The 27,869-nt window shown below is 43.9% G+C and overlaps 1 protein-coding gene across 4 annotated transcripts in view; it reads left to right on the top strand.

The window, feature by feature from the left end:
- Positions 1–27,869, top strand: part of LOC103128200 (transmembrane protein 45A) — a 150,107-nt gene that overhangs the window by 94,441 nt on the left and 27,797 nt on the right. For 2 of the 4 annotated variants that reach the window (XM_060172202.1, XM_060172203.1), the window contains exons 2-4: positions 19,231–19,422; positions 23,331–23,543; positions 26,475–26,662. In XM_060172202.1, coding sequence (XP_060028185.1) covers positions 19,233–19,422; positions 23,331–23,543; positions 26,475–26,662 — 591 coding nt within the window. In that variant the 5' untranslated portion in view covers positions 19,231–19,232. Of the gene's footprint in view, positions 1–15,208; positions 15,370–19,211; positions 19,423–23,330; positions 23,544–26,474; positions 26,663–27,869 lie in introns of those variants that run through there. The other 2 variants (XM_060172204.1, XM_060172201.1) reach the window with 2 other exon arrangements.

Here is a 27,869-nt window from a genome sequence, read left to right on the forward strand (position 1 = left end):
CTAGATCTGCCTCTATCATTCTCTGTACTAGATCTGCCACTATCATTCTCTGTACTAGATGTGCCACCGTCATTCTCTGTACTAGATCTGCCACTATCATTCTCTGTACTAGATCTGCCTCTATCATTCTCTGTACTAGATCTGCCACTGTCATTCTCTGTACTAGATCTGCCTCTATCATTCTCTGTGCTAGATCTGCCACTATCATTCTCTGTACAAGATCTGCCTCTATCATTCTCTGTACTAGATCTGCCTCTATCATTCTCTGTACTAGATCTGCCTCTATCATTCTCTGTACTAGATCTGCCTCTATCATTCTCTGTACTAGATCTGCCACTATCATTCTCTGTACTAGATCTGCCACCGTCATTCTCTGTACTAGATCTGCCACTATCATTCTCTGTACTAGATCTGCCTCTATCATTCTCTGTACTAGATCTGCCACTATCATTCTCTGTACTAGATCTGCCTCTATCATTCTCTGTACTAGATCTGCCTCTATCATTCTCTGTACTAGATCTGCCACTATCATTCTCTGTGCTAGATCTGCCACTGTCATTCTCTGTACTAGATCTGCCACTGTCATTCTCTGTACTAGATCTGCCTCTATCATTCTCTGTGCTAGATCTGCCTCTGTCATTCTCTGTACTAGATCTGCCTCTATCATTCTCTGTGCTAGATCTGCCTCTATCATTCTCTGTACTAGATATGCCTCTATCATTCTCTGTACTAGATCTGCCACTGTCATTCTCTGTACTAGATCTGCCACTATCATTCTCTGTACTAGATCTGCCACTGTCATTCTCTGTACTAGATCTGCCTCTATCATTCTCTGTGCTAGATCTGCCTCTGTCATTCTCTGTACTAGATCTGCCACTGTCATTCTCTGTGCTAGATCTGCCACTGTCATTCTCTGTACTAGATCTGCCTCTATCATTCTCTGTACTAGATCTGCCACTGTCATTCTCTGTGCTAGATCTGCCACTGTCATTCTCTGTACTAGATCTGCCTCTATCATTCTCTGTACTAGATCTGCCACTGTCATTCTCTGTACTAGATCTGCCTCTATCATTCTCTGTGCTAGATCTGCCTCTGTCATTCTCTGTACTAGATCTGCCACTATCATTCTCTGTGCTAGATCTGCCACTGTCATTCTCTGTACTAGATCTGCCTCTATCATTCTCTGTACTAGATCTGCCACTGTCATTCTCTGTACTAGATCTGCCTCTATCATTCTCTGTACTAGATCTGCCTCTATCATTCTCTGTGCTAGATCTGCCTCTATCATTCTCTGTACTAGATCTGCCTCTATCATTCTCTGTACTAGATCTGCCACTATCATTCTCTGTACTAGATCTGCCTCTATCATTCTCTGTACTAGATCTGTCACTGACATTCTCTGTGCTAGATCTGCCTCTATCATTCTCTGTGCTAGATCTGCCTCTATCATTCTCTGTACTAGATCTGCCACCGTCATTCTCTGTACTAGATCTCCCTCTATCATTCTCTGTACTAGATCTGTCACTGACATTCTCTGTGCTAGATCTGCCACTGTCATTCTCTGTACTAGATCTGCCACTGTCATTCTCTGTACTAGATCTGCCTCTATCATTCTCTGTGCTAGATCTGCCACTGTCATTCTCTGTGCTAGATCTGCCTCTATCATTCTCTGTACTAGATCTGCCTCTATCATTCTCTGTACTAGATCTGCCTCTATCATTCTCTGTACTAGATCTGCCACTATCATTCTCTGTACTAGATCTGCCACCGTCATTCTCTGTACTAGATCTGCCTCTATCATTCTCTGTACTAGATCTGCCTCTATCATTCTCTGTACTAGATCTGCCACTATCATTCTCTGTACTAGATCTGCCACCGTCATTCTCTATACTAGATCTGCCACTGTCATTCTCTGTACTAGATCTGCCTCTATCATTCTCTGTGCAAGATCTGCCTCTATCATTCTCTGTACTAGATCTGCCACTGCCATTCTCTGTACTAGATCTGCCACTGTCATTCTCTGTACTAGATCTGCCTCTATCATTCTCTGTGCTAGATCTGCCGCTATCATTCTCTGTACTAGATCTGCCTCTATCATTCTCTGTACTAGATCTGCCACTGTCATTCTCTGTGCTAGATCTGCCACTATCATTCTCTGTGCTAGATCTGCCTCTATCATTCTCTGTACTAGATCTGCCACTGTCATTCTCTGTGCTAGATCTGCCACTATCATTCTCTGTACTAGATCTGCCACTGTCATTCTCTGTACTAGATCTGCCTCTATCATTCTCTGTACTAGATCTGCCTCTATCATTCTCTGTACTAGATCTGCCACTATCATTCTCTGTACTAGATCTGCCTCTATCATTCTCTGTACTAGATCTGTCACTGACATTCTCTGTGCTAGATCTGCCTCTATCATTCTCTGTGCTAGATCTGCCTCTATCATTCTCTGTACTATATCTGCCACCGTCATTCTCTGTACTAGATCTCCCTCTATCATTCTCTGTGCTAGATCTGCCTCTATCATTCTCTGTACTAGATCTGCCTCTATCATTCTCTGTGCTAGATCTGCCTCTATCATTCTCTGTACTAGATCTGCCACTATCATTCTCTGTACTAGATCTGCCTCTATCATTCTCTGTGCTAGATCTGCCTCTATCATTCTCTCTACTAGATCTGCCACTGTCATTCTGTGTGCTAGATCTGCCTCTATCATTCTCTGTACTAGATCTGCCTCTATCATTCTCTGTGCTAGATCTGCCACTATCATTCTCTGTGCTAGATCTGCCTCTGTCATTCTCTGTACTAGATCTGCCACTGTCATTCTCTGTACTAGATCTGCCTCTATCATTCTCTGTGCTAGATCTGCCACTGTCATTCTCTGTACTAGATCTGCCACTGTCATTCTCTGTACTAGATCTGCCACTGTCATTCTCTGTACTAGATCTGCCACTGTCATTCTCTGTGCTAGATCTGCCTCTATCATTCTCTGTTCTAGATCTGCCACTATCATTCTCTGTGCTAGATCTGCCTCTATCATTCTCTGTACTAGATCTGCCACTGTCATTCTCTGTACTAGATCTGCCACTGTCATTCTCTGTACTAGATCTGCCACTGTCATTCTCTGTACTAGATCTGCCTCTATCATTCTCTGTACTAGATCTGCCACTGTCATTCTCTGTACTAGATCTGCCTCTATGATTCTCTGTACTAGATCTGCCACTTTCATTCTCTGTACTAGATCTGCCTCTATCATTCTCTGTACTAGATCTGCCTCTGTCATTCTCTGTACTAGATCTGCCTCTATCATTCTCTGTACTAGATCTGCCTCTATCATTCTCTGTGCTAGATCTGCCTCTATCATTCTCTGTACTAGATCTGCCACTGTCATTCTCTGTGCTAGATCTGCCACTATCATTCTCTGTACTAGATCTGCCTCTATCATTCTCTGTACTAGATCTGCCACTGTCATTCTCTGTGCTAGATCTGCCACTATCATTCTCTGTACTAGATCTGCCTCTATCATTCTCTGTACTAGATCTGCCACTATCATTCTCTGTGCTAGATCTGCCACTGTCATTCTCTGTACTAGATCTGCCTCTATCATTCTCTGTACTAGATCTGCCTCTGTCATTCTCTGTACTAGATCTGCCACTGTCATTCTCTGTGCTAGATCTGCCTCTATCATTCTCTGTACTAGATCTGCCACCGTCATTCTCTGTACTAGATCTGCCTCTATCATTCTCTGTACTAGATCTGCCACTGTCATTCTCTGTACTAGATCTGCCTCTATCATTCTCTGTACTAGATCTGCCTCTATCATTCTCTGTGCTAGATCTGCCTCTATCATTCTCTGTGCTAGATCTGCCACTGTCATTCTCTGTGCTAGATCTGCCTCTATCATTCTCTGTGCTAGATCTGCCTCTATCATTCTCTGTACTAGATCTGCCTCTATCATTCTCTGTACTAGATCTGCAACTGTCATTCTCTGTGCTAGATCTGCCACTATCATTCTCTGTACTAGATCTGCCTCTATCATTCTCTGTACTAGATCTGCCACTGTCATTCTCTGTGCTAGATCTGCCACTATCATTCTCTGTACTAGATCTGCCACTATCATTCTCTGTGCTAGATCTGCCACTGTCATTCTCTGTACTAGATCTGCCTCTATCATTCTCTGTACTAGATCTGCCTCTGTCATTCTCTGTACTAGATCTGCCACTGTCATTCTCTGTGCTAGATCTGCCTCTATCATTCTCTGTACTAGATCTGCCACCGTCATTCTCTGTACTAGATCTGCCTCTATCATTCTCTGTACTAGATCTGCCACTGTCATTCTCTGTACTAGATCTGCCACTGTCATTCTCTGTGCTAGATCTGCCTCTATCATTCTCTGTGCTAGATCTGCCTCTATCATTCTCTGTGCTAGATCTGCCACTATCATTCTCTGTGCTAGATCTGCCTCTGTCATTCTCTGTACTAGATCTGCCACTGTCATTCTCTGTACTAGATCTGCCTCTATCATTCTCTGTGCTAGATCTGCCTCTATCATTCTCTGTACTAGATCTGCCACTGTCATTCTCTGTGCTAGATCTGCCACTATCATCCTCTGTACTATATCTGCCTCTATCATTCTCTGTACTAGATCTGCCTCTATCATTCTCTGTGCTAGATCTGCCTCTATCATTCTCTGTACGAGATCTGCCTCTATCATTCTCTTTACTAGATCTGCCACTGTCATTCTCTGTGCTAGATCTGCCTCTATCATTCTCTGTACTAGATCTGTCACTGTCATTCTCTGTACTAGATCTGCCACTGACATTCTCTGTGCTAGATCTGCTTCTATCATTCTCTGTGCTAGATCTGCCACCGTCATTCTCTGTACTAGATCTCCCTCTATCATTCTCTGTACTAGATCTGCCTCTATCATTCTCTGTACTAGATCTGCCACTGTCATTCTCTGTACTAGATCTGCCACTGTCATTCTCTGTACTAGATCTGCCACTATCATTCTCTGTACTAGATCTGCCTCTATCATTCTCTGTACTAGATCTGTCACTGTCATTCTCTGTACTAGATCTGCCACTGACATTCTCTGTGCTAGATCTGCCTCTATCATTCTCTGTGCTAGATCTGCCACCGTCATTCTCTGTACTAGATCTGCCTCTATCATTCTCTGTACTAGATCTGTCACTGACATTCTCTGTGCTAGATCTGCCTCTATCATTCTCTGTGCTAGATCTGCCTCTATCATTCTCTGTACTAGATCTGCCACCGTCATTCTCTGTACTAGATCTCCCTCTATCATTCTCTGTGCTAGATCTGCCTCTGTCATTCTCTGTGCTAGATCTGCCTCTATCATTCTCTGTACTAGATCTGCCACTATCATTCTCTGTGCTAGATCTGCCTCTATCATTCTCTGTACTAGATCTGCCACTGTCATTCTCTGTGCTAGATCTGCCACTATCATTCTCTGTACTAGATCTGCCTCTATCATTCTCTGTACTAGATCTGCCTCTGTCATTCTCTGTACTAGATCTGCCACTGTCATTCTCTGTGCTAGATCTGCCACTATCATTCTCTGTGCTAGATCTGCCACTGTCATTCTCTGTACTAGATCTGCCTCTGTCATTCTCTGTACTAGATCTGCCACTGTCATTCTCTGTGCTAGATCTGCCTCTATCATTCTCTGTACTAGATCTGCCACCGTCATTCTCTGTACTAGATCTGCCTCTATCATTCTCTGTACTAGATCTGCCACTGTCATTCTCTGTACTAGATCTGCCTCTATCATTCTCTGTACTAGATCTGCCTCTATCATTCTCTGTGCTAGATCTGCCTCTATCATTCTCTGTGCTAGATCTGCCACTGTCATTCTCTGTGCTAGATCTGCCTCTATCATTCTCTGTGCTAGATCTGCCTCTATCATTCTCTGTACTAGATCTGCCTCTATCATTCTCTGTACTAGATCTGCAACTGTCATTCTCTGTGCTAGATCTGCCACTATCATTCTCTGTACTAGATCTGCCTCTATCATTCTCTGTACTAGATCTGCCACTGTCATTCTCTGTGCTAGATCTGCCACTATCATTCTCTGTACTAGATCTGCCACTATCATTCTCTGTGCTAGATCTGCCACTGTCATTCTCTGTACTAGATCTGCCTCTATCATTCTCTGTACTAGATCTGCCTCTGTCATTCTCTGTACTAGATCTGCCACTGTCATTCTCTGTGCTAGATCTGCCTCTATCATTCTCTGTACTAGATCTGCCACCGTCATTCTCTGTACTAGATCTGCCTCTATCATTCTCTGTACTAGATCTGCCACTGTCATTCTCTGTACTAGATCTGCCACTGTCATTCTTTGTGCTAGATCTGCCTCTATCATTCTCTGTGCTAGATCTGCCTCTATCATTCTCTGTGCTAGATCTGCCACTATCATTCTCTGTGCTAGATCTGCCTCTGTCATTCTCTGTACTAGATCTGCCACTGTCATTCTCTGTACTAGATCTGCCTCTATCATTCTCTGTGCTAGATCTGCCGCTATCATTCTCTGTACTAGATCTGCCACTGTCATTCTCTGTGCTAGATCTGCCACTATCATCCTCTGTACTATATCTGCCTCTATCATTCTCTGTACTAGATCTGCCTCTATCATTCTCTGTGCTAGATCTGCCTCTATCATTCTCTGTACGAGATCTGCCTCTATCATTCTCTTTACTAGATCTGCCACTGTCATTCTCTGTGCTAGATCTGCCTCTATCATTCTCTGTACTAGATCTGTCACTGTCATTCTCTGTACTAGATCTGCCACTGACATTCTCTGTGCTAGATCTGCCTCTATCATTCTCTGTGCTAGATCTGCCACCGTCATTCTCTGTACTAGATCTCCCTCTATCATTCTCTGTACTAGATCTGCCTCTATCATTCTCTGTACTAGATCTGCCACTGTCATTCTCTGTACTAGATCTGCCACTGTCATTCTCTGTACTAGATCTGCCACTATCATTCTCTGTACTAGATCTGCCTCTATCATTCTCTGTACTAGATCTGTCACTGTCATTCTCTGTACTAGATCTGCCACTGACATTCTCTGTGCTAGATCTGCCTCTATCATTCTCTGTGCTAGATCTGCCACCGTCATTCTCTGTACTAGATCTGCCTCTATCATTCTCTGTACTAGATCTGTCACTGACATTCTCTGTGCTAGATCTGCCTCTATCATTCTCTGTGCTAGATCTGCCTCTATCATTCTCTGTACTAGATCTGCCACCGTCATTCTCTGTACTAGATCTCCCTCTATCATTCTCTGTGCTAGATCTGCCTCTGTCATTCTCTGTGCTAGATCTGCCTCTATCATTCTCTGTACTAGATCTGCCACTATCATTCTCTGTGCTAGATCTGCCTCTATCATTCTCTGTGCTAGATCTGCCTCTATCATTCTCTGTGCTAGATCTGCCACTGTCATTCTCTGTACTAGATCTGCCACTATCATTCTCTGTGCTAGATCTGCCTCTATCATTCTCTGTACTAGATCTGCCTCTATCATTCTCTGTGCTAGATCTGCCTCTATCATTCTCTCTACTAGATCTCCCACTGTCATTCTCTGTGCTAGATCTGCCTCTATCATTCTCTGTACTAGATCTGCCTCTATCATTCTCTGTGCTAGATCTGCCTCTATCATTCTCTGTACTAGATCTGCCATTATCATTCTCTGTGCTAGATCTGCCTCTGTCATTCTCTGTACTAGATCTGCCACTGTCATTCTCTGTACTAGATCTGCCACTGTCATTCTCTGTGCTAGATCTGCCTCTATCATTCTCTGTACTAGATCTGCCACTGTCATTCTCTGTACTAGATCTGCCTCTATCATTCTCTGTGCTAGATCTGCCACTGTCATTCTCTGTACTAGATCTGCCACTGTCATTCTCTGTACTAGATCTGCCACTGTCATTCTCTGTACTAGATCTGCCACTGTCATTCTCTGTACTAGATCTGCCTCTATGATTCTCTGTACTAGATCTGCCACTTTCATTCTCTGTTCTAGATCTGCCTCTATCATTCTCTGTACTAGATCTGCCTCTGTCATTCTCTGTACTAGATCTGCCTCTATCATTCTCTGTACTAGATCTGCCTCTATCATTCTCTGTGCTAGATCTGCCTCTATCATTCTCAGTACTAGATCTGCCACTGTCATTCTCTGTGCTAGATCTGCCACTATCATTCTCTGTACTAGATCTGCCTCTATCATTCTCTGTACTAGATCTGCCACTGTCATTCTCTGTGCTAGATCTGCCACTATCATTCTCTGTACTAGATCTGCCTCTATCATTCTCTGTACTAGATCTGCCACTATCATTCTCTGTGCTAGATCTGCCACTGTCATTCTCTGTACTAGATCTGCCTCTATCATTCTCTGTACTAGATCTGCCTCTGTCATTCTCTGTACTAGATCTGCCACTGTCATTCTCTGTGCTAGATCTGCCACTGTCATTCTCTGTACTAGATCTGCCTCTGTCATTCTCTGTACTAGATCTGCCACTGTCATTCTCTGTGCTAGATCTGCCTCTATCATTCTCTGTACTAGATCTGCCACCGTCATTCTCTGTACTAGATCTGCCTCTATCATTCTCTGTACTAGATCTGCCACTGTCATTCTCTGTACTAGATCTGCCTCTATCATTCTCTGTACTAGATCTGCCTCTATCATTCTCTGTGCTAGATCTGCCTCTATCATTCTCTGTGCTAGATCTGCCACTGTCATTCTCTGTGCTAGATCTGCCTCTATCATTCTCTGTGCTAGATCTGCCTCTATCATTCTCTGTACTAGATCTGCCTCTATCATTCTCTGTACTAGATCTGCAACTGTCATTCTCTGTGCTAGATCTGCCACTATCATTCTCTGTACTAGATCTGCCTCTATCATTCTCTGTACTAGATCTGCCACTGTCATTCTCTGTGCTAGATCTGCCACTATCATTCTCTGTACTAGATCTGCCACTATCATTCTCTGTGCTAGATCTGCCACTGTCATTCTCTGTACTAGATCTGCCTCTATCATTCTCTGTACTAGATCTGCCTCTGTCATTCTCTGTACTAGATCTGCCACTGTCATTCTCTGTGCTAGATCTGCCTCTATCATTCTCTGTACTAGATCTGCCACCGTCATTCTCTGTACTAGATCTGCCTCTATCATTCTCTGTACTAGATCTGCCACTGTCATTCTCTGTACTAGATCTGCCACTGTCATTCTCTGTGCTAGATCTGCCTCTATCATTCTCTGTGCTAGATCTGCCTCTATCATTCTCTGTGCTAGATCTGCCACTATCATTCTCTGTGCTAGATCTGCCTCTGTCATTCTCTGTACTAGATCTGCCACTGTCATTCTCTGTACTAGATCTGCCTCTATCATTCTCTGTGCTAGATCTGCCTCTATCATTCTCTGTACTAGATCTGCCACTGTCATTCTCTGTGCTAGATCTGCCACTATCATCCTCTGTACTATATCTGCCTCTATCATTCTCTGTACTAGATCTGCCTCTATCATTCTCTGTGCTAGATCTGCCTCTATCATTCTCTGTACGAGATCTGCCTCTATCATTCTCTTTACTAGATCTGCCACTGTCATTCTCTGTGCTAGATCTGCCTCTATCATTCTCTGTACTAGATCTGTCACTGTCATTCTCTGTACTAGATCTGCCACTGACATTCTCTGTGCTAGATCTGCCTCTATCATTCTCTGTGCTAGATCTGCCACCGTCATTCTCTGTACTAGATCTCCCTCTATCATTCTCTGTACTAGATCTGCCTCTATCATTCTCTGTACTAGATCTGCCACTGTCATTCTCTGTACTTGATCTGCCACTGTCATTCTCTGTACTAGATCTGCCACTATCATTCTCTGTACTAGATCTGCCTCTATCATTCTCTGTACTAGATCTGTCACTGTCATTCTCTGTACTAGATCTGCCACTGACATTCTCTGTGCTAGATCTGCCTCTATCATTCTCTGTGCTAGATCTGCCACCGTCATTCTCTGTACTAGATCTGCCTCTATCATTCTCTGTACTAGATCTGTCACTGACATTCTCTGTGCTAGATCTGCCTCTATCATTCTCTGTGCTAGATCTGCCTCTATCATTCTCTGTACTAGATCTGCCACCGTCATTCTCTGTACTAGATCTCCCTCTATCATTCTCTATGCTAGATCTGCCTCTGTCATTCTCTGTGCTAGATCTGCCTCTATCATTCTCTGTACTAGATCTGCCACTATCATTCTCTGTGCTAGATCTGCCTCTATCATTCTCTGTGCTAGATCTGCCTCTATCATTCTCTGTGCTAGATCTGCCACTGTCATTCTCTGTACTAGATCTGCCACTATCATTCTCTGTGCTAGATCTGCCTCTATCATTCTCTGTACTAGATCTGCCTCTATCATTCTCTGTGCTAGATCTGCCTCTATCATTCTCTCTACTAGATCTGCCACTGTCATTCTCTGTGCTAGATCTGCCTCTATCATTCTCTGTACTAGATCTGCCTCTATCACTCTCTGTGCTAGATCTGCCTCTATCATTCTCTGTACTAGATCTGCCATTATCATTCTCTGTGCTAGATCTGCCTCTGTCATTCTCTGTACTAGATCTGCCACTGTCATTCTCTGTACTAGATCTGCCACTGTCATTCTCTGTGCTAGATCTGCCTCTATCATTCTCTGTACTAGATCTGCCACTGTCATTCTCTGTACTAGATCTGCCTCTATCATTCTCTGTGCTAGATCTGCCACTGTCATTCTCTGTACTAGATCTGCCACTGTCATTCTCTGTACTAGATCTGCCACTGTCATTCTCTGTACTAGATCTGCAACTGTCATTCTCTGTACTAGATCTGCCTCTATGATTCTCTGTACTAGATCTGCCACTTTCATTCTCTGTTCTAGATCTGCCTCTATCATTCTCTGTACTAGATCTGCCTCTGTCATTCTCTGTACTAGATCTGCCTCTATCATTCTCTGTACTAGATCTGCCTCTATCATTCTCTGTGCTAGATCTGCCTCTATCATTCTCTGTACTAGATCTGCCACTGTCATTCTCTGTGCTAGATATGCCACTATCATTCTCTGTACTAGATATGCCTCTATCATTCTCTGTACTAGATCTGCCACTGTCATTCTCTGTGCTAGATCTGCCACTATCATTCTCTGTACTAGATCTGCCTCTATCATTCTCTGTACTAGATCTGCCACTATCATTCTCTGTGCTAGATCTGCCACTGTCATTCTCTGTACTAGATCTGCCTCTATCATTCTCTGTACTAGATCTGCCTCTGTCATTCTCTCTACTAGATCTGCCACTGTCATTCTCTGTGCTAGATCTGCCACTATCATTCTCTGTGCTAGATCTGCCACTGTCATTCTCTGTACTAGATCTGCCACTATCATTCTCTGTACTAGATCTGCCACTGTCATTCTCTGTACTAGATCTGCCTCTATCATTCTCTGTACTAGATCTGCCTCTATCATTCTCTCTACTAGATCTGCCTCTATCATTCTCTGTACTAGATCTGCCACTTCATTCTCTGTACTAGATCTGCCTCTATCATTCTCTGTGCTAGATCTGCCACTATCATTCTCTGTACTAGATCTGCCTCTATCATTCTCTGTACTAGATCTGCCACTGTCATTCTCTGTGCTAGATCTGCCACTATCATTCTCTGTACTAGATCTGCCTCTATCATTCTCTGTACTAGATCTGCCTCTATCATTCTCTGTACTAGATCTGCCACTATCATTCTCTGTACTAGATATGCCTCTATCATTCTCTGTACTATATCTGTCACTGTTATTCTCTGTACTAGATTTGCCACTGACATTCTCTGTGCTAGATCTGCCTCTATCATTCTCTGTGCTAGATCTGCCACCGTCATTCTCTGTACTAGATCTCCCTCTATCATTCTCTGTACTAGATCTGCCTCTATCATTCTCTGTACTAGATCTGCCTCTATCATTCTCTGTACTAGATCTGCCTCTGTCATTCTCTGTACTAGATCTGCCTCTGTCATTCTCTGTGCTAGATCTGCCTCTATCATTCTCTTTACTAGATCTGCCTCTATCATTCTCTGTGCTAGATCTGCCTCTATCATTCTCTGTACTAGATCTGCCACTATCATTCTCTGTGCTAGATCTGCCTCTATCATTCTCTGTGCTAGATCTGCCACTGTCATTCTCTGTGCTAGATCTGCCACTGTGTTCTCTGTACTAGATCTGCCACTATCATTCTCTGTACTAGATCTGCCACTGTCATTCTCTGTACTAGATCTGCCTCTATCATTCTCTGTACTAGATCTGCCTCTGTCATTCTCTGTGCTAGATCTGCCTCTATCATTCTCTGTACTAGATCTGCCTCTATCATTCTCTGTGCTAGATCTGCCTCTATCATTCTCTCTACTAGATCTGCCACTGTCATTCTCTGTGCTAGATCTGCCTCTATCATTCTCTGTGCTAGATCTGCCTCTATCATTCTCTGTGCTAGATCTGCCTCTATCATTCTCTGTACTAGATCTGCCACTATCATTCTCTGTGCTAGATCTGCCTCTGTCATTCTCTGTACTAGATCTGCCACTGTCATTCTCTGTACTAGATCTGCCACTGTCATTCTCTGTGCTAGATCTGCCTCTATCATTCTCTGTACTAGATCTGCCACTGTCATTCTCTGTACTAGATCTGCCTCTATCATTCTCTGTACTAGATCTGCCTCTATCATTCTCTGTGCTAGTTCTGCCTCTATCATTCTCTGTACTAGATATGCCACTGTCATTCTCTGTACTAGATCTGCCTCTATCATTCTCTGTACGAGATCTGCCTCTATCATTCTCTGTACGAGATCTGCCACTGTCATTCTCTGTGCTAGATCTGCCTCTATCATTCTCTGTACTAGATCTGTCACTGACATTCTCTGTACTAGATCTGCCTCTATCATTCTCTGTACTAGATCTGTCAATGACATTCTCTGTACTAGATCTGCCTCTATCATTCTCTGTGCTAGATCTGCCACCATCATTCTCTGTACTAGATCTCCCTCTATCATTCTCTGTACTAGATCTGCCTCTATCATTCTCTGTACTAGATCTGCCTCTATCATTCTCTGTACTAGATCTGCCTCTGTCATTCTCTGTGCTAGATCTGCCTCTATCATTCTCTGTACTAGATCTGCCTCTATCATTCTCTGTGCTAGATCTGCCTCTATCATTCTCTGTACTAGATCTGCCTCTATCATTCTCTGTGCTAGATCTGCCTCTATCATTCTCTCTACTAGATCTGCCACTGTCATTCTCTGTGCTAGATCTGCCTCTATCATTCTCTGTGCTAGATCTGCCTCTATCATTCTCTGTGCTAGATCTGCCTCTATCATTCTCTGTACTAGATCTGCCACTATCATTCTCTGTGCTAGATCTGCCTCTGTCATTCTCTGTACTAGATCTGCCACTGTCATTCTCTGTACTAGATCTGCCACTGTCATTCTCTGTGCTAGATCTGCCTCTATCATTCTCTGTACTAGATCTGCCACTGTCATTCTCTGTACTAGATCTGCCTCTATCATTCTCTGTACTAGATCTGCCTCTATCATTCTCTGTGCTAGTTCTGCCTCTATCATTCTCTGTACTAGATATGCCACTGTCATTCTCTGTACTAGATCTGCCTCTATCATTCTCTGTACGAGATCTGCCTCTATCATTCTCTGTACGAGATCTGCCACTGTCATTCTCTGTGCTAGATCTGCCTCTATCATTCTCTGTACTAGATCTGTCACTGACATTCTCTGTACTAGATCTGCCTCTATCATTCTCTGTACTAGATCTGTCAATGACATTCTCTGTACTAGATCTGCCTCTATCATTCTCTGTGCTAGATCTGCCACCATCATTCTCTGTACTAGATCTCCCTCTATCATTCTCTGTACTAGATCTGCCTCTATCATTCTCTGTACTAGATCTGCCTCTATCATTCTCTGTACTAGATCTGCCTCTGTCATTCTCTGTGCTAGATCTGCCTCTATCATTCTCTGTACTAGATCTGCCTCTATCATTCTCTGTGCTAGATCTGCCTCTATCATTCTCTGTACTAGATCTGCCTCTATCATTCTCTGTGCTAGATCTGCCTCTATCATTCTCTGTGCTAGATCTGCCACTGTCATTCTCTGTACTAGATCTGCCACTATCATTCTCTGTGCTAGATCTGCCTCTATCATTCTCTGTGCTAGATCTGCCACTGTCATTCTCTGTACTAGATCTGCCTCTATCATTCTCTGTGCTAGATCTGCCTCTATCATTCTCTGTGCTAGATCTGCCACTATCATTCTCTGTGCTAGATCTGCCTCTGTCATTCTCTGTACTAGATCTGCCACTGTCATTCTCTGTACTAGATCTGCCACTGTCATTCTCTGTGCTAGATCTGCCTCTATCATTCTCTGTACTAGATCTGCCACTGTCATTCTCTGTGCTAGATCTGCCACTATCATTCTCTGTACTAGATCTGCCTCTATCATTCTCTGTACTAGATCTGCCTCTATCATTCTCTGTGCTAGATCTGCCTCTATCATTCTCTGTACGAGATCTGCCTCTATCATTCTCTGTACTAGATCTGCCACTGTCATTCTCTGTGCTAGATCTGCCTCTATCATTCTCTGTACTAGATCTGTCACTGTCATTCTCTGTACTAGATCTGCCACTGACATTCTCTGTGCTAGATCTGCCTCTATCATTCTCTGTGCTAGATCTGCCACCGTCATTCTCTGTACTAGATCTCCCTCTATCATTCTCTGTACTAGATCTGCCTCTATCATTCTCTGTACTAGATCTGCCACTGTCATTCTCTGTACTAGATCTGCCACTGTCATTCTCTGTACTAGATCTGCCACTATCATTCTCTGTACTAGATCTGCCTCTATCATTCTCTGTACTAGAGAGTTTTCTATACTTCCAGGCTACCCAAAGGAGATCTAGCACACGTCGCATTAGCTCTTTGGTTCTCATGTGACGTGGATGACACAAGGCAGAGCCCTGTGATGGTGTGGGCGGCAGGGTGAGTCTCATTCAGAACAGATCGCATGGCACAATGTTTAGACATGAAAGTAGGATGTTCCAGTGGGTGTGGCCCACAGGGCTGCATATATACAGGTTCAATCACATATCCTGCAGGTTTGTGCAACGCTGCGGCAAAGACATGAACACACCAACTTGGTTTCCACAGAAGTGTAGATGGCTTTAGATTTGGAAGAGTCAGTTCTTAATTTTTGTTGTTGTTGAGACTGGGAACACTAACTCTCTGGGAAAGAAAATTGAGCTGGACTTGAGATTGAGCAAATTGTGAAGGTAAGGCTCATTTAACTAGGAGAAATCTTTCAAAACAGCTGAAATTTGGGGATGGGTGATGGTGTGAGGTGATGAAGAATTCAAACATGTTAAGCTGCTGATGCTTGTGTAAGCCCTTCTTTGCATATTAAGGCAAACAGAAAAGTGAAGCTCAAGAAATAGTTCAAGTTGATTTAGTGCACTGAAATTTTCAAATGGTTCTTGAAATATGAGTGACATTTCAAAGCTAGGGAAATTGATTTATGGTGCTTGCTCAAGGTGAAATCTGACCCTATGATATTCCTTTTTGTTAAAGTAAGTAATTTGGCTGAGATCCCACTAAGAAATGATAAGTTCTTTTTAAAAGTTTCTCTGTTATTTATTTACTTACTTATTTATCTATATAGAGAGTCAGAAAGAGAGTGTGTGGAAGAGACCGAGCCTCTGAAGCCTCCTCCAGTGTGGTGGAGTCCGAGCTCAAACCCAGGTCAGAAACAAGGGCAGGCAGCTCACTACCCCCAGTCCCTCTGCGCCTCTCTGCATCCACGTCTGCTCAGAGCCTGTGTGGCAGCAACACTGAGAACTAGCCCCTCACACGTGACTTACATTTGGGGTTCACCCACTATCTCTAAGTGCAAGTTCCGAATATTTCCTTTTTGAATGGCGTGCCATTGGGGGTGATCAAAAGAAAAGGGGCGGAGTATCAGGAGTTTATTTCTCCTGTTGCCCAGAGGTGTCATTCAGAGCAGATCGTCTGTTGATCTTGCTGCTGATGAGGAGGGGTATAAGTTTGTGGGGGAACCACAGTGGGAGGCCTGGGACTGAATCTCACAGCCACTGTTTCAAGCTTCACTGCCCCCTGTCCCCACAAGGGATTGTACATGGTGCAGAATGCTGGGGGAGGACTCGTCTCATCTGCTGTCCTGGTGGTTTTCTGTAACGTTTCTGTTGGGTGCCTGGCAAGTATGTTGTGCTTTGTCCGTGAGGAAAGCCCTGCGTTTTCCTTCTAAGAGAAATGTGTCTGCTCTTTAGCGTGAGATTTACTCAAATGCTGGACTAGAATTTTGCAGTCAGTCGTACCGGAGACAACAGTAAAACAGAGAACAAAACGCAGGCCTAGCGAGAGTGTGTCTGAGGAGAAGAGAGCAAAGCGATGGCTGAGAATTTCAGACCCTTTATTTTAGTTTCCTCCTTGATGAAAGTGAAGTAAAAGAGATGCCATGTTCATTGCCAGGACTAACACTGTGTTAGTTGGGTCCCTAAAAAAAAAAAAAAGAGCAAAAATTTTCCTTCAGCCTTTCTAGATTCTTTGACTGGTCTGATCATTAGACTAGTAAGATAGGCCCAAGGAGGTGCTGTGGGAGAGAGCTTGCTTCATATATGTGAAAATCTGGCGTCAGTCTCAGGCACAACTTGGGAGCAGCAAGAACTCCCTGGGTGTTATGTTGGATCAGTGTTTTGTGTGAGCTCTCTCTCTCTCTCTCTCTCTCTCTCTCTCTCTGTGTGTGTGTGTGTGTGTGTGTGTGTGTGTGTGTGTGTGTGTGTGTCTTTCTCTCTCATTTCTGCTTTACCTCTTAATGCTTTTCAGCCACCAAGCTGCAGACGCTGCCATGACACCATCCTGACCTCCCTGGGCAGACGCCCTCACCCATGTGTCCTGGAGCCTCCCCTCCCCAGAGCCCTGCCCCACTAGGGACAGACAGACACAGGCTGGGGGTGTGGGTCCACCTGCCAACACCCATGTCCAGCGGAGAAGCAATGACAGAAGCCAGAACTCCCACCTTCTGCTCCCCATAAAGAATTTGGGTCCATCCTCCCAGAGAGATAAAGAATAGGGAAGCTTCTAAGGGGGTGGGGTATATGGAACTCTGATGGTGGGAACTGTGTGGAATCACACCCTTCTTATTCCACAGTCTTGTCTCATTAACAAATTACGAATTAAAAAGAAGAAAGAAAATTGGGAGAATGGCTTATACGTATGATACTGGCTTGATCTCCAGCATTTCTTTTTTTAAATTATTATTAGAGGTTAAATAATGATGAACAAGATTGTAAGATCATAGGGGGACAATTCCACACAGTTCCCACCACCAGAGTTCTGTGTCCCATCCCCTCCACTGGAAGCTTCCCTGTTCTTTATCCCTCTGGGAGTCTGGACCCAAATTCTTTATGGGGAGCAGAAAGTGGAAGGTCTGGCTTCTGTCATTGCTTCTCCGCTGGACATGGGTGTTGGCAGGTGGACCCACACCCCCAGCCTGTGTCTGTCTGTCCCTAGTGGGGCAGGGCTCTGGGGAGGGGAGGCTCCAGGACACATGGATGAGGTTGTCTGCGCAGGGAGGTCAGGATGGCGTCATGGTAGCATCTGCAACTTGGTGGCAGAGTATTGGAGCTGGCGTGGCATCTCTGGGTACAGTCTGAAGGGAAATATGTCACGATGGTACTGATCGCATTGATTTGGTTAAGGTCAACAGATGCAGTACTAAATGGTGTGGGTCAAGAGAAGCTTGAAGGAAAACAAGCAAAGCCCCAGAGGTTCCAGGACTGGGAGAAATACGAATTAGCATTTCTTAAAATGACTTAGATTGACAAACAGAACTCAGTAGTACAGTGATAAAGATGGTGATTAAGAGGGGGCCGTATTACCAAGTATATGAACCTGGGTTCGAGCCTCCACTCCCCACCTGCAGGGGGTCTACTTCACTAGTCATGAAGCAGGTCTGCAGGTGTCTATCTTTCTCTCTCCCCTTCTTTCCCCATCCTCTCTCAATTTCTCTCTGTTCTATCTAATAAAAATAAAAGAGATCATGATTAAGATAATAAACCATCAGAATGTTAGAGTACTGAGTGTTAGAGGAGGAACTCTCAGTATCATGTAGGCCACTTCTATTAATTAAAAAAGTGAAGACTCAGAATTTAAGGGACGTGATCCAAATATTGCCCCTCAACTGAGAATTAGAACAAAAAGCTGTATTTAACTTGGCGTGGTATAGCGAGTCAGACTTTCTTGTATGATTGAGAGGATTCAGAAGTGTGCTGAGATGCCCATCAAGGCTCTCAGCTGGGCAACTGAAGAGACTGTCACTGTTTAAAGTCAGATTTATGAATCCTCCTTGAACCTTGACAGTTATGTTTAAGGACTGTGGAAGTGACCTAAAGAAATCCAGCCTGAACTACAGGGTTCAGTCCCCACAAGGAAATATAAGGACTCTGTTGGTCCAAGGAATGCTACAGTCCCTTTCCAAGAACTTCATTGTATTTTATTTGCTGTCAGGTCTACAAAGATTATTCTAAACTCTCTCCTCATTGCTATGTTGATAGTACAATCTATTTAAACAAAGGTCTGGTCACACAACTTAAAACTCCTATCATTCAAGACAGATTAGAACAGAATAGAATAGAATAGAGAACTAACTGAGTAGAACTGACTAACAATAGAAGATAGGTTTCTTTATTGTTGTTCAGTCATGTGGCAATTGTGGAATAGAGCTTATGGTTTGATTCAGCTTAGTGTCCATCTGAATAGACTGCCCAGGCCCGAACACCTGGATGCAACAGATGCCATAACCCACTGGCCAGAACTAGAGGCCTGGTTCTCATTCCCCTGGAACAAAGGGAGAAGGGTGTGGAGAAGAACACAGATATTTGATAAGCACTAATTTTTTTTCTCATTCTGAAGGCTTTGAAATTTCTTAAAACTTAAAGGCCGTTTCATATCATTTCAAGTTTCAAAAATAAAAGTGATTTGTTCATATTACTTTCCTGCACATATGAGTGATGTACCTGTGATCCTCAGAATGTAGTGTACTTTAGGAGAACAGGTGATGTTTGACGAAGTTCTAGAAACAAGACGTCTCCATTTTCAGCATGTCTTTGTGTTGGTAGACATGGGGAGTTTCAGAGGCCATGCCATTCCTGGGACCTTCTTCATTGTCATGGGTATGTGGTGGAGCACAAAGAACTTTCTGAAGTACGCTTGCAGGAAGCACAAGCGGGCCTCCTACGTTGGCTCCAAAGCCTTATTCCAGCGGATAGAGATTTCAGAGGGAATTATAATCATCCTCATGGCTTTGACTGGTGAGTGGACCATTTCTGTGTTCTATTTTCTCCCTTTGGGTATCTTTACATGCAAACGGAAAATTCAGTATCAGAGCAAGGACTTTGTAAAATGAATTATTTTTCACTGATATGTGATACTGCAATAATTTCAGACATATGAGATATGATTTTACATTTTATTAATTAAGAAATGATTACCGAGGCCAGGCGGTGGTACACCTGGTAGAAAATACATGTTATAATGTGCAGAGACCCGAGTTCGAGCCCCCAGTCTCCACCTGCCTGGGGAAAGCTTCACGAGTGGTGAAGCAGGGCTGCAGGTGTCTGGCTCTCTCCCTCTCTACCTCCTCCTTTCCTTCCCTTTCCTTTCTTTTCCTTTCCTTTCCTTTCCTTTCCTTTCCTTTCCTTTCCTTTCCTTTGTATCCAATAAATAAATATATATATATATTTTAAAAGACCACAATAAATGTTAAATTTAAATTAATTTTAAAATAGCTAAATGCCATCTTACTAGGGGCTAATGGTTTACAGCACAGTTGTTGACATGTAGGTAACATTTTCATCTCACCGTAATTGTCTGCAAAACGCTCTCACCATCATGCACCAGGACCCCAAAGCCACCCCCTCCCCTCTCCCTCCCTGCCATCTTTCCCCAGAGTCTTTTGCTCTGGTGAAATTCACCAAACGCAGCCAAAACATTAGTCTATGTTCCCCTTCTGTTCTTGTTTGTGAAGTCCTGTCTATATGTGGGACCGTCCTGTATTCATCCCTCTCTTCCTGTCTGATCTCGCTTCACACGACTCCTCCAAAACCCATCCAAAGGGAGACAAGGGAAAAGGAGGCAACTTCAATATGATGAGAACTTTTTTAAAACACTATATTGTATTTATGTATTTATTTATTCCCTTTTGTTGCCCTTGTTTTTTTTTATTGTTGTAGTTATTATTGTTGTTGTTCTTGATGTCATCACTGTTGGATAGGACAGAGAGAAATGGAGAGAGGAGGGGAAGACAGAGAGGGGGAGAGAAAGACAGACACCTGCAGACCTGCTTCACCGCCTGTGAAGCGACTCCCCTGCAGGTGGGGAGCCGGGGGTTCGAACCGAGATCCTTATTCGGGTCCCTGAGCTTTGCGCCACTTGCGCTTAACCCGCTGCACTACCGCCCGACTCCCATGATGAGAACTTTTAAGATCTGCTCTCAGCAGCTCTCAAATATACAGTATGTGTGCTGTGAACTATGCTCACTATGTTGTACTTATACCCCAGAACTTACTCAATTCATGAACAACTTGTGAACACTCATTGTCCCACCCCACCCTAAAGTGACACGTTTCTTTAGACACGGCTCTGAACTGTGATTTAGACACAAGTTTATTTAGACACAACTCTAATTGTAATTTATATCATGATAAAAATTTTAGAAGGTGACCTTAATGCTTATACAAAAAATTGTATCTCTAATAAGCTATTATTTATTTTATTTAATTTTTTTATAATTTTAAAAAATATCTTTATTTATTTATTTATTGGAGAGAGACAGAAATCGAGAGGGAAGGGGGTGATAGAGAGAAAGAGAGACACCTGAAGCCCTGCCTCACCACTTGCATAACTTTCCCCATGAAAGTGGGGACCAAGGGCATGAACCCAGGCCCTTGCACATTGTAATATGTGCACTCAGCTATATGTGCCACCACCTAGCCCCCAAAAGTCATTTATGGTCATTAATTTGTTGACCTCTCAAGGTGAAATTTTCTCAAAGGCTAAGTTAGAGAATTTAAAGTGGCATCAATTATTCTGATGTTTGAACAAGTAAGCTCTGTCAGAAACACACTTTTCCAAAATGACATAAAACAATCAACTGATCATAGGAAAGACTCAACAAGGGAGTCAGGTGGTAGCGCAGTGGGTTAAGCACACGCGGCACAAAGCGCAAGGACCAGCATGAGGATCCTGGTTTGAGCCCCCAGCTCCCCACCTGCAGGGGAGTCACTTCACAAGCGGTGAAGCAGGTCTGCAGGTGTCTGTCTTTCTCTCCCCCTCTGTCTTCCCCTCCTCTCTCCATTTCTCTCTGTCCTATCCAACAACGACAACAACAATAATAACCACAACAACAATGATTTTAAAAAAAGGCAACAAAAAGGGAAAATAAAAATATATTTAAAAAAATAAAAGATTCAACGGGGGCAGAATCAAGATAGCTTGAGGACAACACCTGGCTGGCTCTCAAATAAAAAAACAACACACTTTAAATCCTGGTAATTCCAAGTAAGAGCAAGATTTCCAGGACAGTAGGAGAGAAACTAGAGGAAGGGACAAAGAAAAAACAAGTGGAATATTATAAACTATCTATAAATTGGCGAAAGGTGCTAAAAAAGACAGAGGAGAATGGAGTGGTGCCACCAAGCTGCAGATGCTACCATGACGCCACCCTGCCCTCCCTGGGCAGACGCCCTCACCATGTGTCCTGGAGCCTCCCCTCCCTAGAGCCCTGCCCCACGAGGGACAGACAGACACAGGCTGGGGGTGTGGGTCCACCTGCCAACACCCATGTCCAGCGGAGAAGCAGTGACAGAAGCCAGAACTCCCACCTTCTGCTCCCCATAGAGAATCTGAGTCCGTCCTCCCAAAGGGAGAAAAAAAATTCAATTGCTTCCTTGTGCTTTTATTTCCTTTGGGCTTCCTAAGCTGTGGTGGAAGTTTAGAGCAGTTGACATCTAAGGCCAGTCTATTGACTTTGAAAAGTCTGTGAAAATGTCCTGTACTGTTCCAGCTCCTCTTCAGTCTCTTTCATGAAAGTCACATTTTCCCCGTTTCCTCTGGGTTTCCTTTGTACTCTCTTCATGCCAACAGTAGTGTTTTGTTTTGTTCTGTTCTGCTGTGACCATCATGCCACAGAGCAACCATTTCCAAAGAAAGACTATTCCTTATCAAATCCCATAGATTAGTAGAGAAAGAGGCATCTTTAAGAAAATTCTCTGTTGAGTGTGGCTAGATACATAATAATGATTCTGCAAAGAGACTTTTGTGCTGGAGGCTCCCTGTCCCCAGGTTCAAACCCCCGCACCGCCATGAGACAGAGCTGGTAAAAGAAAAAAAAAAAAGGAAAAAAAAAAGGAAGGAAGAAAGAAAGAAACTTCTCTGGACATGGCTGCACAAATTGTCCTGCTGCTCTGTGCGTCCTCAGTTATGTTTAATTGAAGATCAGCTAAGCTTTAGCCTTTTATCCTGAACCACTTCCTACTCTGAACCACTTCCTTCTCCCAGATACTCAGAGATGTTGTGTGTGAAAAGGGAGTACGTCACCTTTGTAAGACTGAGCTCACAGATATCAGACCCTGGCCCATTCAGAATTAATGAAGTCATTAGAGTCAGATAAAAATTGAAGTCATCAGTTTTGAGCATCTGAAGCAGCTGTCAAAGTTGTGATACGGATCTAAGTTGAGGATCAAGCACCACTGCTCAACTCTGAAGAGCCAAGTCAGAAAGAAGGGTCCTCGTTATCATGACAGCTCTGACTTCTCTGCTCCTGTCATTGTTATCACTCAAAGCATCTTGAATGCAAAGAAGCTAGTGGGGGGGGGGGGCAGGCAGTGGTGCCCCTGGTTAAGCCTCATGTTAAAATGCTCAAGGACCCAGGTTCAAACCCCTGGTCCCCACCTGCAGGGGGAAATCTTCGCAAGTGGTGAAGCAGGGCTGCAGGCGTCTCTGTCTCTCTCCCTCTCTCTATCTCCCCCTTCCCTCTCACTTTCTCTCTGTCGCTATCTAATAAATAAAATAAAATGAAGTTAGCTGGAAATGTCATGATGTGTTGGAGGACGTAATATACAAGATGGTTTTCAGCAGTGGGCTAATGCTCCAGTATCTGTGTGCTTTCTCGGTAAAATAACAGAGGGGGTTGCTCACACTGTCATTCTTTTTTCTACAGGCATGTTGGGGGAACAGTTCACCACTGGGGGCCCCCGCTTCACCTTGTATGACTATAAAGAGAGCCGATGGACTCAACTCACCAGCTGGCATCATTGGACTATGTACTTTTTCTTTGGTCTCCTGGGGACAACAAACATCTTATGTTACACTGTCAGTTCACTTCCTGCCTCCTTGACCAAGTTAATGCTGTCAAATGCCTTATTTGTGGAGGGTAAGCTCAAGTATTTTCTTGCATCTTTCACTATTATTGAATATTTATAGTCATATTTATTTAATATCTTGGTGCCAGCTGTTTGGGGTAGGGTGAACCAGCAGGATGCCAACAATTTCCCCATTAAGGATTCATCAGGGAGCCAGGTGGTGGCGCACCTGGTTAAGCGCTCGCATGACAGTGCGCAAGGATCCAGGTTCAAGTCCCTGGCCCCACCTGCGCGGGGAAGCTTCACAAGTGGTGAAGCAGGACTGCAGGTGTCTCTCTGTCTCTCTCTCCCTCTCTGTCTCCCCTTTCCCTCTCAATTTCTTTCTGTCCCTATCCAATAATAAATAAAAATACTTAAAAAATAAAAACATTTTTTTAAAAAGGATTCATCAGTACACCTAGATAAGCACAGTCATTCAATGTGCTTTATTGACATCTCAAATATCTTCAAGAACCACCCATCATAAGTTCTAGGATAATTCATCTACCTCTGGATTATCCTAGATCTTACCAGTGCTTTAATAGGTGAAACTGAGCTCAGAGTGATGATTATCTTGAAATGGGGGGGGGGTCACTCACATCAGAGTGCATATTGATATGATAAAAATCACACCATTACACGATGATCGGAGTGAAAAATAAATCCGTTACATAAAAATATGAGGCCCAGGGGCCAGGTGGTGACGCACCTGGTGGAGCACACACGTTACAGTGTGCAAGGACCCGGGTTCAAGCCCCTGGTTCCCACCTGCGGGGGGAAAGCTTCACGAGTGGTGAGGCCAGGCTGCAGGTGTCTCTGTCTCTGTTTTTCTCTCTCTCTCTCTATCCCTCTCTCTCTAACTCCCCCTTCCCTCTATTTTTCTCTGCCCCTATTCTAAAGAGATAAAGAAAGAAAGAAAATCCTTGAAGGAGAAAATATTAAGAAAAAATTAAGCTGTTTTAAAAATACGAGGTCCTGCTTGTGAAAGTTAATGAAAACCATTTTGTTCCATCAGTCTGTTTAATACATAAACAAACATTAAGATGATCTGTTTTTATTTATTGCACATATAAATAACAGACTAATTAGAGAATTAAAATTCCTCCAAATTATTAGGAGATGGTCATTTCCTAACTGACCACGTGTCCCCACATCTGAACAAAAGCCGTTTTACAAGGCTAGTCTGTTACCGTGTGCAAGGATCTGGACTCAGTCCTCAGTGCCCGCCTGCGGGGAGGGTGGTGCTGTAGGCCTCTCTCCCTTCTCTCCCCCATCCCTCCCTCCCCTTCCTTCTCAATTTCTCTTTGTCTCTATCCAATAGTAAATAAGTAAAACAAGTAAGTAAATAAATCATCAAAATTCTTTAGGGTGGAGGAGATAGCATAATACTCTTGTGCCTGAGGCTCTGAAGTCTCAGGTTCAGTCCCCCGCACCACCATAATCCAGAGCTGAGAAGTGCTCTGATAAAAAAAGGGGGGACGGGGAGTCGGGCTGTAGCGCAGCGGGTTAAGCGCAGGTGGCGCAAAGCACAAGGACCGGCATAAGGATCCCGGTTCGAACCCCGGCTCCCCACCTGCAGGGGAGTCGCTTCACAGGCGGTGAAGAAGCAGGTCTGCAGGTGTCTGTCTTTCTCTCCTCCTCTCTGTCTTCTCCTCCTCTCTCCATTTCTCTCTGTCCTATCCAACAACGACAACAACAATAATAACTACAACAATAAAACAACAAGGGCAACAAAAGGGAATAAATAAATAAATAAAAAATTTTTTTAAAAAGGGGGGGAGGGGAGAAAGAGAACGAGAAAAAAACCAAAGAAATGTTTTGCCAGTTCTTTGAAAAAATAAGAACTGGATGAAAGATGAGAACCAAAAGCCACCAGCACATAGTGATCTGATATCTGGATGAGCATCTTTGCCTCCACACCTAAATGAAAAAGATGATGCTGAAACTGTATTCTGACCATGGACTTAAAAAGTGCAGGTAGGGGAGTCGGGTGGTAGCGCAGCGGGTTAAGCGCACGTGTTGCAAAGCTCAAGCACTGGCATAAGGATCACAGTTCGAGCCCCCGGCTCCCCACCTGCAGGGGCGTCGCTTCACAGGCGGTGAAGCAGGTCTGCAGGTGTCTGTCTTTCTCTCCCCCTCTCTGTCTTCCCCGCCTCTCTCCATTTCTCTCTGTCCTATCCAACAACGACATCAGTAAAAAAACAAAAACAAAACAAAAAATTATTTAAAAAAATAAAAATAAAGATATTTATTTTAAAAAGTGCAGGTAGGACATCCTGGGCACTTCTAGAGCAGCTTGCATTCCTAACAAAACGCTTGCATATGATTTGTGTATAGGGGTTTTTTATTTTACTTTTTTCATTTATTTTTAAAATTTATTTAGTACTGGATAGAGACAGAGAGAACTTGAGAGGTAAGAGAGAGATAGAGAGGGGAAAGACAGTCACCTGCAGCCCTACTCCACCACTCCTGGAGCTTTCCCCTGCAGGAGGGGACCAGGGACTTGAACCTGGGTCCTTGTGCACTGTACCGTGTGCGCTTAACTGGGTGTGCCACCTCTTAGCCCCACAGGCTTGTCCCTTCCAATGGACATAAACTCCAGGTTGTGTGTCACTCACTGCATTCACTCCAGTTTCTCAACTTCTTGTCATTATTCTCCAAAGCATCCTGAATAAGTAGATGGTGTGAAATATCTTTAGCTGAAATGTCACAATGTGTTGGAGGAGGCTGTACAGGTAGGGACAGGAAGAAGGCGTGTTTGTTACATTTTCAAAATCCCATTTAAAAGAGTTAGTGGGAATGATCTCTTGGGTGTGTGTGTGTGTGTGTGTGTGTGTGTGCGCGCGCGCGCGCGTGTGCGTGTATATTGGTAGGGGATGAGAGGTGGGGAGAGAGAGAATAAAAGAGAGAAGCCTCAGTCCCTGGTCTCATTGACAAACAGCCTGTCCCCTCCACCCCACCAGCTTTTATCTTCTACAACCACACCCACGGCCGGGAAATGTTGGACATATTTGTACACCAGCTACTGTTCCTGGTCATCTTGCTCGCTGCTGTGGTGGCCTTCATGCAGCTCTTTGTACGGACCCACATTGTGACTCTGGACCTCTTGCTGTCAAGCTTGGTCCTGTTTCAAGGGACCTGGTTCTGGCAGGTGAGTTGGGGCCTCCAGTTAATGTACCTTGTCAGTCAAAGTTCAGGGCGCCAATATGCCGGGCTAGCTTCGCGGACGGGAGACAGACGACCAGGGACTCATGGCTGAGCGGGGAGCAGTATTTCTTTATTCACGTGGAATACAGCGCAGTCCAAGCTATCGCTAATCACAATCTTGTCCTTCTCTCTCTTTTCTCTCTCTCCTCCGGCGGAAGAGTCAGGAACCAAAGAAGTATGTAGGATAGGGGGCGGGGAGAAGGAAGAAGCACGAAAAGGCAAAGACTAGACCAAAATCTCCCAGAGGCAGCGGGAGTGAGACCAAACCAATGTAACAGAATGACCATGTAAATAGACACAACGTCAAGCAACGTAACAGAAGGGATTCCAGAAGCAGAACTAGAAGCAGACCAACAGTACCTGGTATCTCTACCAGTAGCTTTTCTTTCTTGGGTGTGGCACTTTGCTTGGGAACCCAACGACTTCTGATATGTTCCTTGCAGTAGAAAATATGACCCTCTGACAGGTGACATTTTGGGTGGATGGCCCATCGGCTCTGGTGGGAATATTGATGGAGCATCTTCAAAGGAAGCTAGATATACACATCTTCACCACACAGGAAAAAAGAAATAAAAGAAGGAGAAGCTTTATTATTATTACTATTATTCTGAGAAACAACTATGGTCTAGTCACTGTATGAGACCTTTATGCACACGGCGTCTCATCTTGTTCGTACAATGGCCTGATTCCTTGTTATAATCTCTGTCTCCCATTCACTGGTAAAGAAAACTGAGAGAGACCAAGTTGCAGTCCTGGGATCACGTAATGGATCTAGGATAGAAATGTGGATGGACTGACTTGAAATCTAAAATTATTTTATTCTGTTGACTTCCTAAACCTCATGTGTTGTTGGAGTATGTATTCTATGAAGTAAACAAATAGTGTCTAGATACTGAGAAACCATGATCTAAGGTACACATATAGGAGGAAAGAACGTCTGAGATGAAATGTGTATGTAGTTTAATCAGAGGCAACTTAGAAAATATTTCTCAGGGGGCCGGGCGGTAGCGCAGTGGGTTAAGTGCATGAGACGCAAAGCACAAGGACAAGCGTAAGGATCCTGGTTCGAGCCCCCGGCTCCCCACCTGCAGGGGAGTCGCTTCACAGGCGGTGAAGCAGGTCTGCAGGTGTCTGTCTTTCTCTCCCCCTCT

The sequence above is a fragment of the Erinaceus europaeus genome, chromosome 14 (assembly GCF_950295315.1).
Source record: "Erinaceus europaeus chromosome 14, mEriEur2.1, whole genome shotgun sequence".
Classification (NCBI taxonomy): domain Eukaryota; kingdom Metazoa; phylum Chordata; class Mammalia; order Eulipotyphla; family Erinaceidae; genus Erinaceus; species Erinaceus europaeus.